Source organism: Onthophagus taurus, chromosome 1, assembly GCF_036711975.1.
Source record: "Onthophagus taurus isolate NC chromosome 1, IU_Otau_3.0, whole genome shotgun sequence".
NCBI lineage: Eukaryota > Metazoa > Arthropoda > Insecta > Coleoptera > Scarabaeidae > Onthophagus > Onthophagus taurus.
In genome coordinates, this window is record NC_091966.1 from 18395820 (window position 1) to 18416414 (window position 20595).

General features: G+C 33.5%; 1 protein-coding gene across 4 annotated transcripts in view; it reads right to left on the reverse strand.

Annotated features, from left to right (window-relative positions):
• LOC111415637 (SCY1-like protein bma) overlaps positions 1–20595 on the reverse strand; it is a 265493-nt gene that overhangs the window by 35637 nt on the left and 209261 nt on the right. For all 4 annotated transcript variants that reach the window (XM_071197964.1, XM_071197963.1, XM_071197957.1 and 1 more), the window contains exon 5: positions 6447–6542. In XM_071197964.1, coding sequence (XP_071054065.1) covers positions 6447–6542 — 96 coding nt within the window. The remainder of the gene's footprint in view (positions 1–6446; positions 6543–20595) is intronic.

Here is a 20595-nt window from a genome sequence, read left to right on the forward strand (position 1 = left end):
TATGCATAAAAATGGTGTTAATGAAAAACTTTATTCATACATCCGTACGTCATTAACATTCATAGATTAAAAAGTTACGCCCTAACCTTAAAACTTATACTTTATTCAGTACTTTTATTCATACCGTGCATTTATGAATACTAATTATAAAGTAATCCGCCTATGTAAAGATTTACTTCAATCTTATTTATTAATAAGAAGTTTAATGTTGAAATATTACATTTCCCCCGTGAAATGGAATGCTATGAAAGATTAATGAATACTTGAATGTTTATTTAAAAAAATTAATTCTTTAAGCACAAATGGATAATAAAGAAATATTTTATTAAAAATTATTAAGTTTTTATGTTGAGAATATATTAACAGTCGAACACTTTGATGTAATATCTTGCTGAAAAGGTATTTTGTTATTAAATAATTTATAGAGTTAAAAAATCATAATTTATGGAAAATAAGAACTTAGTTATGACACATAAAATCTTTATTAAATTTGCTTTAAAACGTACCTTCATCCTGATGTCTGAGTTTGTTGTTAAGATTTTATTAAAATTTTTATTTTATAAATTTATAATAATCTAACATCAAGAATTAGTATTCAGAATCATAACAACAGTCTTTATGAAAAATAGGATGTTATTGATGTTATTAATCTTCATTAATACGCGATATTCAAAATACGAGGGAAATAGCAGGACAGAACCGAAAGAACCTGTGTACATATAGTAACTATCAGAAACTGAGACGAACGGAGAGGAAATCAACAACTACTCAGCTCCCAAAGAATTTATAAAAGTCATATATGCACATATTAACAGCTTTAACTATATATAAAAAAATGACATAGACATGATGCTATTCGTAGAAACTAAAACAAAGGCAGAACAACACATTAAATACAGAGACTGGCAAACAATTCAAAAACAAGGTTACATAACCAATAAGACAAGAGGCGAATCCCTCATATTGCTAAAGCCAACAATACCTCTAGGTAAAGCAAACCCGCCATCGATTAACAGACCTCTCAATGAATGTCTCCACTTCACCATCCCTTTCGATAAAGAACAAATCCACATCTTTCTTGTGTACATCCACCCGCATCAGCCTCTTCAAAAGAACATTTTCTCTAAAGCAGCACGATAGAAATACGTCATAATAATAGGCGATTTTAACCTTAACCCAGAGACAACATTAGACAACTCTTATTTCAAAAAAAGACATACAGACCCTACATTCCTGATGCCGGCAAACAACGACACAACCTCGGATATAATAATCCACACTGAAAATATTACGGAAATTGTAAAAGACATAAGTCTTACAGATGACCTATGTTCCGACCACTTGGCGATAACGTTCAAAATCTGCACAAATCAAACCCCACCAAACCAGACCGAAAGGTTAAAATATAACCTAACCAGAACCAACATACAAAAAGTAAATGAACATATAACAACCTTTATAAACAAATCCAGAACAAGACAAATAAAGGAGAACTTCATACAAGATTTTTACAACTCCCTTACACAATCAATAATACCCCCCTCACCGAAAATAATATACTCCTCATATATATACACTTCCCAACGAAATACTAGAAATAATTCACAACAAGAGACGAATATACAGAGAATATAAACCAACAAACAATAGAATACTGAAAAATGAACTAAACAGAGAAAACAAAAAAAATCAAAAATTAATCCAAAAATACCAACTAGATCGTTGGTTAGAAATATGCAAAGAAATATAAACGTATCGCGGCAGAACATATTGGTAGAAAATCAAAAAAGTGACAAAATACAAGAAAACCAGCGACATTCCGACAATAACATACAACAATAAAGAATATAGAACAGATCAACAGAAATGCGAAATACTTGCCCAACACTTTCAAAGTGCGTTTACCCCCAAACCAAACCACGATTACGACAATCATCACCTATTCTTGGTGATGATTGTTAATGAATGGTACACAAGATTTCTAATTATGCCAACCCACCCGCATAAAGGAATACTAGAAATAACTCAAGAAGAATATAATGAACACCTCTCAAAAGGCAAAAGTTCATGCCCCGGATTGGATTTAATAACCAAAAAACTACTGAGACAACTAAACCTAGATCCTAGAAACTTAATCCGTAAAATTTTCAATTTCTGCATGCAAAACCTTATATTCCCATCAACATGGAAAAAAGCTATTATAACAATCCCCAAATCTGAAGCAAACCATTCTCTTCCACAAAGCTACCGCCCTATCACCCTACTGTCTGCAATTGGAAAAATGTACGAAAGTATCCTTAATTCCAGAATTCTTCACCTTATCAAAGACAAAATCCCTATATACCAATTCGGCTTCAAACAGCAACAATCAACAATTCAACCACTCTTTATTCTCACAAATAATATACAAGTAACGAACCTACATCACCGAAATACCGCAATCTCATTTCTTGACATAAATAAAGCTTTCGACACAGTCTGGCACCAGGGTCTTCTATACAAGATGGATAAATTAGGAATACCTACACTCTACCTGAAAATTATAGATGAATATCGTCGCGGCAAGACACTGAGCATCAAAATTAACAATGCTACAACCTTCCCTTTCTCCCCTCTCCAAGGAGTGCCTCAAGGATCCCCAATCTCACCTACCCTGTACAACGTCTACTGCTATGATATATGTATACCCTCCAACCCATCCAGACACCAGCTATATTGATCCGGATAGCTACATACTTCAATATGCAGATGACACAACACTAATATCACATGGAAAAAACCTTCAAATAGCAATAGAATCACTCCAGACGCTATACAACAACATATCATCCTGGTTCCACAAATGGAGACTCACCCCCAATCCGGACAAATTCCAACTATTGACCCCACACTCCACAATCATCGGTCAATCCCAGCACATCACGACAGGCACATCAATTACAAAACCTACAAACTTGGTCAAATATCTGGGCATAACTCTGGACAGCAAGTTGAAATTCAAAGCACACTACAAAAAAATACAAACAGAGATAACAAAACGAGCAAAACATTTTAGATCATTGACCTACAAAGACAGGGGTATTTCTGTAAAATCGGCGATACAAATTTATAAAAATATATCCCGACCACTCCTCGATTATGGACATCTCACAACTATATATTCCCCGGAGTCAACAATGGAAGTAATCAGGACAGCAGAAAGAAAATGTTTACGAATTCTGACAAAAATTAGACACCCGAACAATCCACTCCACAACATAAACAATGAGGATCTATATTCAAGAACGGAAATAAAACCAATCTCAGTGAGGCATAAAATACTGAAAGAAAAATTCTCCAAAAATGCCGAGCAGATGTGCAAGACTCGAACGAACGAAGAAAAACCTAAAACATTATACGAAGAACTCAACATAAATTCACAAACATAAATATACTGTTATTTTATAATTAATGTAAGCGGAAAGACCCTATAACGGTCGATAGCAGAATAAAGTTATTTTCTCTCTCTAATCTTCATTAAATTTGCTTTAAAATATATTTTATTTTATCAACATATCTTAAGTCGCTCTTGAGATACGACATTAAACTTGCTTTAAACCATTCGTTTTTTCATCGTAATAACTCAATTCGTTCTTAAGATACGGTTTTTGTTTAATTTCTATTTTTTAAATAAATGAAAACGTAGAGTTGAGCTTAAAAAAATCATAACTATGAGGTTTATGCAAAATAAGAATTTAATTTATGGCACTCCAAATCATAGTTAAATTTGCTTTAAAACGTTGGCTTTTTCATCGTAATATCTCAATTCTTTCGCTTTCTTTCGAGATCCGCTTTTCTACATTTTTATTTTTTAAATGAATGAAAATGTAGACTTGAGTTTAAAAAATTATAACACTGAGGTTTATGCAAAACAAAAAATTGTTTATGGCACACTAAATCTTGATTAAATTTGCTTTAAAATTATTGTTTTTTTACATTTTTTACATACATTTTAAATCTTTGAACCATGGTGTTATATCTGATTACCGAAAATAGATATGGGGCATTGCCAGCATTTGGGAAAGTATTTGAAAAAGTGGTTCAATCACATCTATTCTGTGCAAGTCTAAAATTAATTGTAGACAACACGTTTTTTTGCTGGTCGCTCGGTTGAGAGTAACTTGCATGAATATACCCAGTATATCTTATCTTATCTGGATGATTCTTGTTAATTTGATTCAGTTTATACTGATTTTAACAAAGCGTTCGACTGGACTGGTTGGATCTGTTTAAACTAGTGAAGTTTGGTATTCAGGGGAAACTTTTGCAACGGTTTGCTTCCTATCTGAAAAAGAGATTTTGTCAGATTGTTTCGGTTAATTGTTTTTTATCTAATCCTGTGTCGGTTCCTTGAGGTGATCCAGGGTAGTCATCTAGGTTCTTTGCTGTTTAACATTTATATTAATGTATGCTGACCGTTTGAAACTCTTTCTCCGTATCTTCTCACCTCTTGATTGTTCTAAGTTGCAATCTGATTTAAGTAATCTTCATGCTTTTTGCTTAAATAATCGCCTTTCATTAAACTTATCAAAGTAGAATATTATTTCCTTCTCTAGGAGGGTAAACACAATCCACTACAATTATAGCGTCGCTGGTGAGAAGTTGGAACGTGTCCCATTTATTAGAGATTTGGGTGTTACATTTGAATGCAAATTATTATTTAATAAACATATTGATACTGTTGTCTGCAAAGCCTGGCATATGTTAGTTAATCTCTATTTTGCCTATGTCTGTAGCACACCAAAACTTTTGCAGCGTCGTTTGGAATCCTCAGTATCATTCGTATACATCTAGAATTGAGCGTATTCAATCTAAATCCCTCAAGTACCTTTGTTTTAAATTTTCCTTTCATATCATATATTTCAATCATACATTGATTACGAATCAATTTGCACTTGTTTTCGTATGTTAACTCTCAGCCAGTGTCGCTTTTGTAGGGATATGTTATATTTTTATAAACTTTTGAACAACAAATGTGATGTGAACAAATGCTTGTCGGTTCTATAGGGGTTGTATTTATAACACCTAGTCCCAGAACACTATACCTGTCAAAACTCTCCATTATTGAGAATGGGAAGATCCGTAAATCGTGTTACCATAGATCTGTTTCAGCATTTTTTCTATGCATTTAAAAAATTGCTATTTGCTGCAGTTGGCATATTGCCTCTGCCGTTAATTTGATATATGATTTCTATTTTTTAAATAAATGAGAATTTTGAGTTGAGTTATGGTGCTTTTAATCTTCATCAAATTTGCTTTATACTGCACTTTATTTCACCATTATATCTCAATTCGTGCTGGAGAATTATTGGTACACAAAATTTCCATTAAATTTGTTATAAAATGCTGGTTATTTCATCATAATATAGCAATTCGTACATATGTACGATTTTGAAAATCTACCTTTAAAATTTGTAGCTCTCGAATGCTAAAAAAATTTATCATCTCTTTTTATCGTAAAATTATATTTTGACATTATTTTAAAAAAACGAAATTTTTAATCACAATCATATATTTAGAGTAAAGAGAAGTAAACAGTATGAATGGTGTTAGGAGAAAAGCAATGCCGAGCGTTGCATCACAATTTATTCTCCAGAACGAGTAATATTTCACGGCATGCAGTTGGAACGTTGTAAAGTGAAGAACTGGTGTTTGATGCACTGCTCGCGGTTTACAAGGTCTCAAAAAACCGTTGGTGTTAGGTGAAAGTTTATACGCCCAAAGAGGCAAAGAGGGCTTCGTAGTCGTTTTGAAATATGCATGACCTGACGTTCATGTGGGATTCACGGAACAACTACTACATTGTAGACATACGGCACCGGTTTCGGTTTATTCTGCTTTGTCATATACTTCCAAGCTTTATTTACAACCTAGTAATTTAAAAAAAAAACATTCAAAAGAACAGTTCCATTTACAAGATTGTTCCCTTTCGTCACTTGATTTTGTGCAATTTCCGCACGAAGTACTTCCGGTAATACCTGGGATTCCGAGAAATTTCCACTCAACTTTTGTTTAATAGAAGGAGACGAGCGAAGGTTCTCTTCCAATCCGTTTTGGACGGATGCGGTGGAAAAAGTAAAGTAAGACCTGTTGAATGGTGACCTCATTGAGCCGGTTTACGTTTCATTCCCTTTTGTAACACACCAGCTTCCGAACGCACACAGAGGGCTGCCATTCTCTCCCCAACTCTAACTTGTCGACAAACAAGCGTTTTGTTTCAAGTTTTCGTTCGTTCGTCGCCTGTTGAAACGCGCAAAAATAATAAGGCTACGCCTTCGGCGATTCAAAGTTTCCAAGATCACAAAAGTTGACATTGGCTCCATTAAAGTTTTTGTATTCAATTCCTTTATTTTTTGATAAAAAAATTTAACTTTCTTTTCTACGTTTTTTAAGTTTTTTATACTTACCCGTGTAATCTAAATTTGGTTGTGCCATCTTTGAAAGACGCGATGTCCAAGGTTGACAAGGAACTGGTTCAACACCATCAACATCGTTTACTCTCTCTGCAACAGATAGTTTCCAGTAACATTATTATTTTCATATAGCACTTTACAAGATAAACAGTACGAACGTTTCGCATCGGACAATAAATAGATATTACACCGGTTGTTCGAGTTAACATAGGGCAAAATCAAATTGCCGTGTACCAGGTCCGCAAACATAGCGGTACCCATAACTAATCGAGAAATGCCACAACGTATATATGGAATTAAACAAAGCGGTTCAACATCTATTAATTCTGAGTTGTAATTTGTCGAGCGTTATACGAACCAATAAACTTTCCGATTATATTATTAAACTCGGTAATATAGAGGATGATGACCAAGATAACCAATTATTAACATATTACGATATTAATTTAGTTGTTTCAATTTCCACCATCCTGATAATAATCACAATTTAGTAGATAATAAAATATTTAAACTAATTTAAAACAAAACGATAAATTAAACTAGAGGTGTTGTTACATAAAAGGTTTAAAAGACCACTTTTTCCTCTGTAAATGTTCTATATTAAACGGTTAGAGACGTTTCGGGATCAACTTCCATCTTCAGTCAACAAGTTTGTTACTCTTAATCACAATCATATCTACAAAAAACCACAACAAAAATCATGAAAAACTTAAACTATGCAAACTATACATAAAACACAAATGTGTTTTACTACATGTCGTGTGGAATATTGAATAAAGTTTATATGAGTTAATTTGTAACTATAATATTTATACGAAATATTTATTTTTTTTATTTACCAGACCACTAGAACTAGCTCTAGAGCTACACATGGCATTTTTATTTTATGCAACCTGTGAAGATTTCTTCTGCCAAAAGTGTAGAGTTCTGTTGATTCACACATACCTATGTAGTCGTTCGTGGAACTTTTTGGTTTTTGTTGAAATAAATTCTTGAATCGTTTTAAATGCCCAATTCGTTGTGTAGTTGCTTGTTTGTGATAAACCATTCGGCGTTCACAGCTATTCTAAGTATCTTATTTTGTAGTGCACACAACTTTTTCTGATTTGATTCTGATGCATTTCCCCATATCTTACAGGCGTACATCACCATTGGGCGAATTAACGATGTGTAAATTAGAATAGTGCATTCAGGTTTAAGGGAAGATTTCGTGTTCATGATACTATATAATTCAGCTAGTCTCTCATAACCTTTATTTAGCTTCAAGTTGGTATGATATTTCCATGTGTCTTGTATCTAAATAAATTCTCAAATATTTTACTGCTTCTTCGTTGTTTTTCCACTCTATCTGTTTGTCGTTGTTAACTAATTGTTGAGAGTTTCTTATTCGTCTAAATTCCATAGGTTGAGCCATTTGTTTATCTTGGTTGTAATAGTATGTAATTTACTTATTGCTGTATATAGATCTTCATCTTTTGTAAATAAGACTGTATCATCCGCAAATATAGCTATGTCATTCTGAATAATTTAGGTGATATTGTTAAATAAATAAATATTAAAAAGAATGGGGGCCAGGATACTGCCTCGTGGAAACCTGCTCTGGTTTTGCTGGAAAAGGTTTGGTTTGTCAGGAAAGATAGAAGGATTGATTTGAGATATTGTGGTAAATAAAATTTAAGAATCTTGAATTTCAATCCATCCAATCAAATTCGATTGAAAACTTGTCTAATGTCCAAGAAGAGCGCTGTTGTGTACATTTCGTTTTCGAAACCATCTTCTATTACTTCACCTATCCGTGGGAGTTGATGACTTGTTGAGTGTCCTTGTTTAAACCCGAATTGAAAAGATGATAATATCTGTTGTCTATTTAGCTCATCCAGTAATCTCTTTTTTATAATCTTCTCAAGGAGTATTGATAACGTGCATAATAAACTAATTGGCCTGTAGCTTTCTAGTTTAGATTTTCATTTAACTGGTTTATGGAATAATAGTATATTAGCATGCTTCTATAGTTCAGGAAAGTATATCCAATTGCTAAGCATGCATTGAATAAGCTGGCTAGCTAAACATAATTTTATAGTTTTATTTAAACATGATTTGATGTGCTGGACACTTGTTTAAGGGAGTAAATACACAGGTAAGATGGTCAGCGAAGATCGTTGTTTTCTCTTCATCAGTAAAATAAGATTTATTATTTTCCTTAATTATCGAAATCTCATTCGGTTTCTGTAAAATTCTACGTGTGGTTTTCCACATCTCGTGTTCACCTGGATTAGCATTGGATATGTATTGTTGGTATGGCGATATATATCTAATTCTTTTTTTACTCGATGCGACAATGGGTTAAATAGTGTTCTGGCTTCCGGATTTCTGGAGCGTTGTGCTTTTGTTTAATTAATGCCAGAATTTCATTTGGGGTTGTGAAATTTCGCCGTTTTTGTATAGGTAGTTTACTGGCTGCTTGTACTACACTCTTAGTGATAGCTATTGTAATTTTGGATACTCGTGTATTAATTTGTTCTTCTGTGGTCAGGAGAGCATTATTATTTAAATTTATTGCACATCTGTCTTGAAATAGTTTCCGGTTTATTTTACCATTAATAAGTGAATTTTGTCTTGGGATTATTGTGGGTGTTGTGTCATACCTAATTATTACCGGGAGATGGTCTGAGTCTAAATTCCGGTAGAACGCATTGTTGAGTCATTTCATAAAAATTTTTACTTAGTTGAATATCTAATATATCCGGTTGATGATATGACCTATACGAATAATACACGTAATTAGTTGGAGCTGATATTTGAAAATTATATATGTTAGACAAGTTCAATAGGTTTTTCTCCAGCAGGGTTTGCAACTTTGCATTCCCATGTTTGATGCTTGTTATTTAAGTCGCCGATTAATATTGTACTTTCATTGATATTAACCAGCTTTTCAATATCACTTTCCAGAATTACTTTATTTGGTTGTCTATATGCTGCTGTTATTTTAATTGTTGTTTTATTTTGTTTCAATTTTTATTGATATTGGTTCAAGATTTTTACAATTATAAGGTGTCGTTTTCCAGTTCTTTAGGAGTTTTTTAACAAATATAGCTACACCCTCTGAAGCGATTTTGTGTTGCCTGTCATTGCGATAGGTTTTGAGACCTGGTATGTTAAATTTCTCTGATTGAGTTAAATGCGTTTCCGTTACGCGTTTTTTTGCTATGTCTATGTTATGCCTTGCTAATAAGGCTATAAGGATGGCTCGCTGTGTGTTGATGCCGTTTGCATTCCAATTAAGAAGTGTTAGATTACGTATAGTTTATTGATTAGACATTGAGTATTTTGGGAATTATTTGTGTTGTGATAAAATTTTTAATTTGTACTAATTATGGAGATATTATATTCATTAGGGATTCTAGTATGTTTGTTACAACTGATTGAGTGTTGATATCGTTGGAGGAATGATTTGGGTTTGTTGAGTGCGCGTAGCTTTGGTAAGGATATCTGGGATTGGGAGTTTTGGTAGATGTTCTTGAAGCACTTTTTAACGCTTGATTGGGGGTACCTATGTGTTACATTGGGTTTATTTTTGATATTTCAGTTTTTATAGTATGTGCAACCCTTGTAATTAGCTGGGTGATCTCCTTGGCAGTTTACACATTGTGGTGGTGCTTTTTTTGGTTTAATGCAATCTTTAGTCAAATGATTTTCTTGACATTTTACACAACTTGGAGATAATATACAATAATTTTTGGTATGTCCATATTTTTGGCATCTATGACATTATGGTAATAATTGGCTGTTTTCTTCTGTATTCTACCTCTACAATCGCATGTTGTATTTCTTTGATCTCTAATATTTCACGACCATTGTCATTTGCCGTGAGGTCTATGGCACAAATGGGTATGAGAAGTTTATTTTTGTTTAACAATCTTACTACTTTTTTTATGGGTAGCTTTAGTCGAGTAAGTTCATCTTTTACTTTCTGCATAGTGAGTGAGACAGGTATATTTTTTATCACCACTGAAATTATTGTTTCGTTTGTGTCCATTATAAAATTTGGCAAGTTTTCTGTATTCCTCTATGTTTGCTAAGTTAATTTTGAGTGAGTTCTAAGTTGTATTAGTAGTAAACTTTGTAATGTTTACTTTCGATAAATTTCCTACTATTTCTTTATAATTTTTTATACCTGGCAGGTTAATCGGTGGTATTTTAATTATTGATTCATTTTGGGATGAATGTTGTGATTTTTTCCCGGTTTCTTCAAGGCTTTGTAAAAGGACAAGTCTGTTATAAGTTATTAGTTGATTTGGATTCCAGTTGTATTTCTTTTGGTTGTCCTCAATTGGAGGACAACCAAGATCCACAATTGGAGGTGGTAGTTCATCAGCTTTTCTTTTGGATGATGATGCCAATGTTTGTATGTAATGATACTTATTTATTTTCTCTTATTATATGTATATGTATATTTGTGTTTTCGTTCGAATAAATTATTTATTTTAGATCTGCACTCACTTACGTTTTAACCCGAACTCATGAAATATTTAAAAAGTAAGAATTTGATGATGAAAAGAGAATAGATTTTAAGTATTAGTAGAAATCAATAATTTGACACAATAGAATTTCCATAAAATGTTGTTAATATCCTTTGAACATCTCCTAACCCAAACACTCCGAGATTCTCTCCAACATATTATATTATCATTACATTAAACTATATGAATTGGACCAAAATAAAACAATAATAAATTAGTCTTTTAAAATAAAATATCACATCAGTCATCACAGAAATTATAGCGTTACGTATCAACGAACTTATATCTAACTTTTTTCACGCCTAACAAGGCTGCAAATAAAACACAAAATATAAAAAAAAGTTACTAAAAGCTTTCCTAGCTCATTACAATGTACATGTCCCATGCGTCACTGAAACGCATTTAATTCCTGCGGAAAAGTTTCGTGTAACTGGCTTTAACTTTATGATCTGAGTAATAAAGGGTCAACTTACTGATTGAAAATTTTGCAAGATTTTTATGGGAGCAAAAGACAGAAAAATTGATAGGGCGTTTTTCATAATTTCATTGTACGCAGAGCACATTTTGTTGTAGCATGAAATTAAGACCTACGGTAGCTTATAAGAAAAGAATGAGTGAAATAACTGAATAAGTCCTATAACAAATTTATTATATAAATTGCCTTGATCATACGGCCGAATTCTTAGTGGAAGAATCGACAGTGGAAGAAGTATTACCAGCAAACTAGAAAATAACAAAGCTCCAGGAAACGATACTACATCGGTATAATGTCTAAACAATAGAGGAAAAACTTTGGTGCTTACTTTCTATCGGTACCCATTCATAAAAAAGGCGATTAATGCAGGATATAAAGTCTTTTTCCTAATGTCATTTGAACGTTTGACATCATATGTGGAACATCAAATGGCAGATTACCAGTGTGGCTTTAGAAAGAATTGATCAACGGTAGATCAGATATTCACTATTAGGCAGATAATGGAGAAATGCTGGGACTACAACAAAACATTGCAACAGTTTTTTATAGATTTTAAGCAGGCATACTGATAACATCGAAGCTGTGGGATGCCATGCCAGAACTAGGCATACTAAAAAAATTAATTAATCTTACAACAGCTTGTGTGGAGGGATTTACAAGTGCAGTAAGACTTGAAGGAAAACTGTCTCATGGTCTCAAACAGGAAGAAGCGCTATCTCCACTCTTCTTTAACATCGTATTAGAAAGTATCGTCACAGAATAACAAGATGTGACACTGGTGGTAATCCGAGCAAACTGATGCCATATTATAGGGAGTTGCCAAGGTATGCTGGTATTAGTGGTAAAGATTTGGCGGGATACTGCCAGTGTCACTTCTGATTATTCTGTGACTTTGGTAACTCGCGATAATATGGCGCATTTTAAATCCAGGTCACAAAACGAGATGCCGCCAACATTAAACGAATCAACGTCAGTATCATTTCTGGTTATTCTGTGGTATCGTGTAGAAGACAAACACAGAAACGATTCGCTTGAAAAATTAAGGTCCTCGAATTATGTTGGCTTTCGCTGATAGATACAGTGGGAGATACAACTATCGATGTCAAGGAAAAGTTCATCAAACTGGAAGTTGCTGCAATGGATGTTAGCTTACAAATCAACGAAGATAAAACAAAATATATGATTACAACAAGAATACAACAGAATAGGACATAACGTGGCAACGGACTAATACAATTTTGAAAGAGGTTATCACTTTAAATTTTTGGAAGTTACAATCACCTGTGACTACGACATAACACAAGAGATTGATAACAGAATACCGGGAGGAAATAACTGCTGGTTTGCGCTACAAAAGGAAATGAAATCGAAAATGTATGCCGCTACAGGAAGATAAGAATATATCATGTAATTATAAGACTGAGAACCAACTAAAAATCGCAGAAAGCACAATTTTTAGAGGGATATACTGACTAGTCAAGGATAATATCACACAGCAATATAGAATGGGGATTAATAGAGCACTGGAAGAACTATATCACCAGCTAGATATACATAGTAAAAGTAATAACGTCTGAAAGATCGAGGTGGGCCCGCCATGGTAAGAGACAACAAACGTGTCAACCACTGAGAAGACCGAGGATGCGCCGGAGAGATAGTATGGAGTAGATCTATGAACCCTAAATATAGAACTACCAGAGGAATTAACGTTGGACCGCAGCAAATGGAGGCAAATTGCAAAGTCAGCGAAGACCCACCCAAGGTTGTAATGCTACGGAGACAGAGAGATCTGTGTATGCATTAAAATTTTCAATTGGAACAGAATCTCAGAAATTTTAAAATGTTGCTTTCCAACTTGCAACCGTTATATCTCACACCAAAGTAGTTTGTCTCATGTATAAAAAAAACTTTTTTTTTCACTCTACAATTGCGCCATATGCAGTTCGGCGTCATCATCATCTTCGACCGAATACCCAAGCTGAAGGTCTACACATTTGATATGTCTTAAATAATCTGGAATTATGAATAACAAATATCCACTGGACACAAATATAATGGTATTTGTAGCGAGCATTTTTATAAAATGTGTTACTCCTTATTTACTCCTGTTGGTCATGTCAAGTTTTGTGTTATTTGATGAATTTTTGTGACGTAGCTATTGAAGCCAAGAATAAATGAGGTTCTCTAATCACCCTGTAATACTAATTTGTTTGTTATTTTATTATGTTTTACTTCCTAAATAGATACTGTATGTAGCCTTTTGGCTTTCACTGTATCTAAAAAACTATTATTAAGGTTTGATTTATAATGCATAGGTTGTCTATTTCTATGTTTATTTTTTCTCTGCTTCTCATTAACCGCGTGAGTAACCAGCAAATGACCGCATAATCACGTTGGAGATCGATATCTCAGCAACCATTCCATGAAAAAAATCTAGGGCAAAATTTGTTGTAATCACCGATCACTTCTACATAATACACCTGAATTTGAAAATTTAATAGATATTTTAATACAATATATTGATGTAAATAATTAATTGTTTTATTTGTTAATGTATATCATATTTCTTCTTATATTATATTATTATTGAAAAAGGTTTGGTTATAAATTTATTTTCGACTTGCAAATATACTTAAGTAGGGACTATTTTTTTAATTAAATAATATTAAACATCTATATCGCATAAACCGGCAACATTTGTAAACCACATTGAGCTTAACTTTTATATTTTGATCTCCAATATCGTAAGCTTGGTACACTTATTCCTTCTACATACTAAAAATTACACACTGTGCACCTCTTATAGATAGGGGAACGATTTGGGTATATATCTTTGTACCCTCTCATCGTTAGAATAGTAATTCATTCATTTTCATTTTGATCCGACTTAAAGACATGATATACTTTGCACAACTCTTCAAAACATGTCAAATTGCAGACAGTTTTAGTTAACAATGTATCAGTAACAAAATGATAACATGATATAATTAATTAGTTCGTTTATCTTCTTTTATCATTTTTACATAATAAACTATTATACAAGGTGTTGCATTTAAAAATATAAAGTTACTCAGAATATTAGAAAAGCGATAAATCTTGCAATATTGCGAATGTGTAATCAGAAATCTCCGTATCTTAAAACAGACATCAAGTAGTAGATGGAGTGCCTACTAAATTATGATTGTAGAAAATTTAAATCGATGTTTTCAACTTAACTCCAATAGATTTTTTGATATTGGGAAACATAAAAATATATTTTACTCTGCCTATCAAAATTAATGACGATATTGTTCGAATTCACGAAGTAATAGCGGAAATAAATAATGATAATTTTAATTTTGTTGTCAAGAACTTTAGTTGTAAATCATAAATGTGTATTAACAAACTGATAGCAATTCAGCAAGTCCTTATTCTTTCTAACTGGGTTTGAATAAACAAAAAAAATACCTACTTTTGAATTCGAATAATATTTAAAACGGGTTTGCTTTTGAAATTACTCTCAATACGGATGAGACAATATCCAGTATTCGAAATAAATGTGAAATTTCGTGGAAATATTAAAATAATACGAAGCAGGTATATATACAAATTTTTCAACGTTTTAAAGTGGCCGTTCGTAACTCTTTTTTAAAGATCATCATAAATCCATAATATTTTCGCTCTCAACTTTACCCTGTTTACCTAATGCAGGCCCCTAACCGAGTTTCCTAAGTACAATTACCAGAAACTTCAGCTGCCAATTAGACGAACATAAATGCGCACTAAATCGGTCATACCTTTCAAGAGAATTTTGTGATTTACGTCCCATCAAAAGCTTTCATACACTAAAAAGGAAAGACGAAAGACGTAGGTATTGGAAATTTCACGAAATGTTAAAGAAACAATCTTGCAAATCCTTTCAATTATGTTTTCCTGGAAACTCGGTGAATTCTAAAGTGAAAATCTTCGAACTCAAGGATACTATTTGTAATGTATCGATTTGCTAAAATACGTTTCATAATATAACTAATCAAATAACTGTTTTACTTAAAGTTTCTAGTTTTATCAGAATTAATTATAATATCTATGCAGTTATACTTTATAATTGATAAATTGTTTATATATTTTTCTAATGACAACCGTTTTAAATTAATTTCAATTAATTTATTATTATCAAAAATGGATTTCGTAGAATTGGCTTCTAAATTATCAAAATCAATTGATATGTTAGAGAGCTTGCACTTGAATCAAGGAAGTTCAACGAGAATGATTACAATGTTGAAAATAATTTGCCACTCGCGAGACTAGCTGATTTGCTTAAATGTAGTAAAGGACTGGGGATAGATAATGTAAAAACAGCAGAAGAATATTTAACTGTTGACCAAAACGTCGAGACGGAAGATAAGGACTTGGAATTTTCGGTAGGAACAGAAAATGTTGAAAATGAGGCGGAAGAGGGTGAGGAGGTGGAGGAGGAGGAGGAATGTAATCTAGTTACATGTTGTAAAGACGCATTGAATGTAATTTCCAAACTAAAAACATTCGTTAAGAATTATTTTACTACATTGTGTGAAAAATATAGAAACACATATTGAACGTTCTCTCTTATTATAAAGAGAATCTTCATTGCGGCAAAGCAGTATACTGTGTTAATTAATTATCGTACCCGACGTCGTTTCAAGTATGCAACCAATGTCACAGTATTTTTATTGCAATACGCGATTTGCGTATGATGCGTATTGCACTGTGATATTGGTTGCATACTTGCAATGATTACGTCGGTTACGATAATTAATTAACAAATTGGTAAAGAAACCACTCGTTTCAGCTAAGAACAGAAAGGCGCGCGTGGAGCTACGAGAGCAAGTTCCTGTTAGCGGCATATTGTGGATACGCCGTCCTACGGGCACTCGCTTCGATCCCAAGTACCTGCTTCCCACCATGAAGCATGGCGGTCGTTCCATCATAATCTGGGGTTGCTTAATCCGGTTCAGCGCTGCTGACACCGGCTCCCTGGTCAGCATTACGGAAACCATGGACCGTCATAAGTACAGGGACATTCTGTATGATGACATGCTTCCCTAGACTCACAAAAACATAGGTTTAGGTTGGCGGTTCCTGCAAGAATGATCCCAAGCACACGTTCAGCGACGTCGTCAACTGGTTCGCGTAGCGTCAAGTGGCGGTAACGGATTGGTGCAGCCAGAGCCAGGATCTCAACATCATCGAACCGTTGTGGGACACTATGGAATACAAGTTGACGGGCATTCGGGCCACTTCTGCCGAGGAGAAGTTTCGACAGCTGCAGGCGGAGTGGGCGAAGTTCGTACAGCCCACTATCGATGCATTGATCAATTCCATGCCTCATGGAAGCCAGGCTGTGATCATCAGCAACGGATACCCAATCAAGTACTAGGTTGCTCTACATGGTTGATTGCTGTTCACGATTGTTATGTTGATATTTCTTGAGTTATGATTTATTTTTGTTGACTTAATTTTTTCATCGTTTTTTAACGTATTTTCATATTAACCCTTAGTCCGCGCGTATGGCGTACTGAGTACGCCAGCGAAATATATTCGGCGGGGATGGTCCACTGTTTGTTTAGAACTGTTGGTCGTTACAGTACCCTTACAGTTGACGTGGTAGTAACTGATGGTTATTCTTACGAGCTAATGTGACAAATATTTTTTAAATTCTTTTGGAAGAAAACTCTAGAAATCAATATACTAATACGCGGCATAATGTCAAAGTAAGTTATTTTCTTTTCAGCACCTATGTATTACGAATATTTTTATTCTTTCGTTTCATTTATTATAAAAGAGCTCTCACCGCTGCTGATATTCGCAAAATTTTTTAAGACGAGCCGAAAGAAGAGTATGCTTGAAGAAACAGATTCAGAGCGTGATGAAGAAAATATCGAGACCAGTGTACACGACTCCGAGTCAGAGCAGGAGGCAGATTCTGAAGATGAGAATGACGATGCACAACCTTTCACCGGGGAAAATGGAATGAACTGGGCAAAAAAACCGAGATTAGTATAGATAAAACCGTCTTTGACTTCTTATTCGAAAAATTACTGAAATGGATGCATTTCTAAAAATCATCGACATAGAAATTATTGATGAAATTGCTGTGAACACAAATCTGTTCATCCAAAAAAGATCAATTCTTTTTTGGATGAACAGATTTGTTCTTTTTCACTGGAAAGGGATTTAAAACTCACCAACAGGTCAGAAATTTTGTGCTTTCTTGGCCTTTTACTGGCCAAGACTGACTGGCCAAGTCTGACTGGCATGCAGATTGCTCGCGCTGCCATGAGCGAAAGACGATTTTTGTATTTGCTTACATATCTCTGGTTTGACGACAAAAGCGATAGGCATCAGAGAAAGTTAGTTGACAAGTTGGCAGCTATTAGAAACGTATATGCAAAGGTTGTAAAAAACTGCCAAGACGCTTATATCCCGGGCGAGTATCTTACGATTGATGAAAGGTTGGAGCCATACAGAGGACGGTGTAGCCTCGTACAATACATTCCGAACAAACCGGCAAAGGTTATGTATGGAACTTTGAATTGTACTGCGATAGGCAACCGGACGGGCCATATAAGACAGAAAATGATGGTGCAAGCATAGTTTTTCTTTTGCTAAATCAGTGACCCGGAAACAACAGAAATCTCACGTGTGACAACTGGTACAGCAGTTATGGTTTAGTGACACAATTGCTTGAAAAAAATGTAAAAAACAAACGCGAACTTGCAGCAGAATTCTTGCCTTCTAAAGAAAAAAAACGTGGACACACGGTTTTCGGGTTTCAAAAAGCTATAACAATCACATCGTTCACACCGAAGAAAAATAAATCTGTATTGCTTATTTCATCGACACCGAGGAAACCGTAATTGATTATCGATTACAACAAAACGAACTGGGGCGTTGACACAAATGCTCAAATAACTAGAAAAACCAGGAGATGGACTTTATCCTGGGTTTTTTCAACAATAAACATGACAGGAATAAATGTCCAAATTTTGTACAGTTTGAGCGACAAAACAAAAGCAAAGCTGCAATTTAAAAAAGATTTTCTAAAAAATTTTGCGTTAAAGTTGAACGGATTTTTGATCGAAAGAAGCCAAATAACTACCCTGCCAATCGACATCAAAGGGAGTCTTACAAAACTAGGATATATTTCCCAAAAAAGAAAACTCCAAGAACCAACAGATACAGACACTCCATCAACATCGCAGCCAACAGAGCCACATTCAAAAAAAATCAAAGGACGATGCCAATTATGTGGTAGGGCTAAAAATAATTACACAACAAAAAAATGTGATGAGTGCTATGAATTTATGTGCAAGAAGCATCTGATCATAAAACTAGTTTGACTCATAATAATATTAATATTTTTTTCGAAAACTGCTATTAAAAGTTGACTTTTGCGTAGTACTTAGCGACCGTCAAAACTATAGTTTTTTGTCAACAGGATCTTTTACGTCCTGGACGTAAAAGACTTTTACGTCCAGCTACGACAATCAATGAATTTGATACTATTAATTGTTAATTTATTGTTATGAACAAATTATAAACACAAAATAATCAACATTTAATTGTTTTTTCGAAAACTGCTATTAAAAGTTGACTTTTGCGTAGTACTTAGCGACCGTCAAAACGATAGTTTTTTGTCAACAGGACGTAAAAGTCTTTTACGTCCAGGACGCAAAAGACTTTTACGTCCAGCTACGACAATCAAAGAATTTGATACTATTAATTGTTAATTTATTGTTATGAACAAATTATAAACACAAAATAATCAACATTTAATTGTTTTATCATTTCATTTCATGTTTAAATGCAAATTTATAATATGTAGTATATTTGTTTAATGTGTGAGGTTAAATCGATGTGGCGTTAAGTTTTCGACATATCATTAAATGAATTCTAAATGTCATTATACAGAATTTGGTCTTTTTATTAATTTATAACTTTAGAATACGCAGTTTTCGAAAAATGTTGTTTAATACACGACAGCGAAATTTTCTCGCAAAAAAACTTTCGTTCTCGAATGCAAAAGTGTCATTTCGCTATCTTGTATCAAAAATAACTATTTTAATTAGTTTAGAATGTTTATTTTTTATTTTATATTTTCTTATGAGTAAGATAGTTAATGTATTTGATCTATTTATGAGTAACTCTTTTTCAGTAATATAAGTGTTTGTCTTCTAGTTTTTTCTTGTTTTTTTTTGTTTGTCTTAGATATTCTTATACATTAGAACATACATTAGAAAAACTATGGTGAAAAAATTGTAAAGTTTCAAAAAAGTTACGTGGGAAAAACCAAATTATCATATACTTTTTAGCTGTACATACTGTATGTGTATGTAATTTAATTTGAGTAGTCGTCCTTTCTCATAAGCGGACAAAAGTAATGGAACCGTCACTGTCCGTTTATTAGAGCTTTCACTGTAATTGTTTGTGGTAATGTTACAAGAATAACACGAAAAATACAAAAAAAATTGTTGATACGTTGTATAATATTATTTATATTGTTCATTTTTCAAGAATTACAAGAACCATACTCTATAAATGTAAGTTGTAGACTTTCGCACAAAACCTTAAATTTGATTTATACTCGACTATTTGCTCTCGGAAAGAGGCTATATTTCAAAGCAAGTTAAGAGTTATGATTTGTAGCAGTTCGCGCGAGTGTATATCCATCGAAATAACGACGGCATAAAAGTGTTGAGATTGATTATAAGATACGACACGTATTATTATTGTTTCTTGTTATAAAACTTCCTATTTTATAATACGTTTTTTTATCTGTATTTTTTTTCGCATTATTTTGCTCATTGTTTTCTTTTTTCTGTGTACATAAAGGGTATTATTTCTCCGTATTTATGGGAAGTAAACGGATAAAAAATTTCGCATTTCCTCTCAATTTCCGGACGGTCGAATTTAACGGATTTAAAGAACGTTCTGGAACGAGGTATAAAAAAACGAAGGAATAAGATGGTTAATTCACCGCTCACGTTCGAACGAAATCCATAAAAAGTAAAGATCAGTTTCATGTAGTCTCGAGTAGATTCGATCGTTAATTAACATAATTATTCCGAGTCAAAATGTATAATAAAAAATTCTGAACATCGTTTATTTCTCGTTTTATAAAAAAAGATCA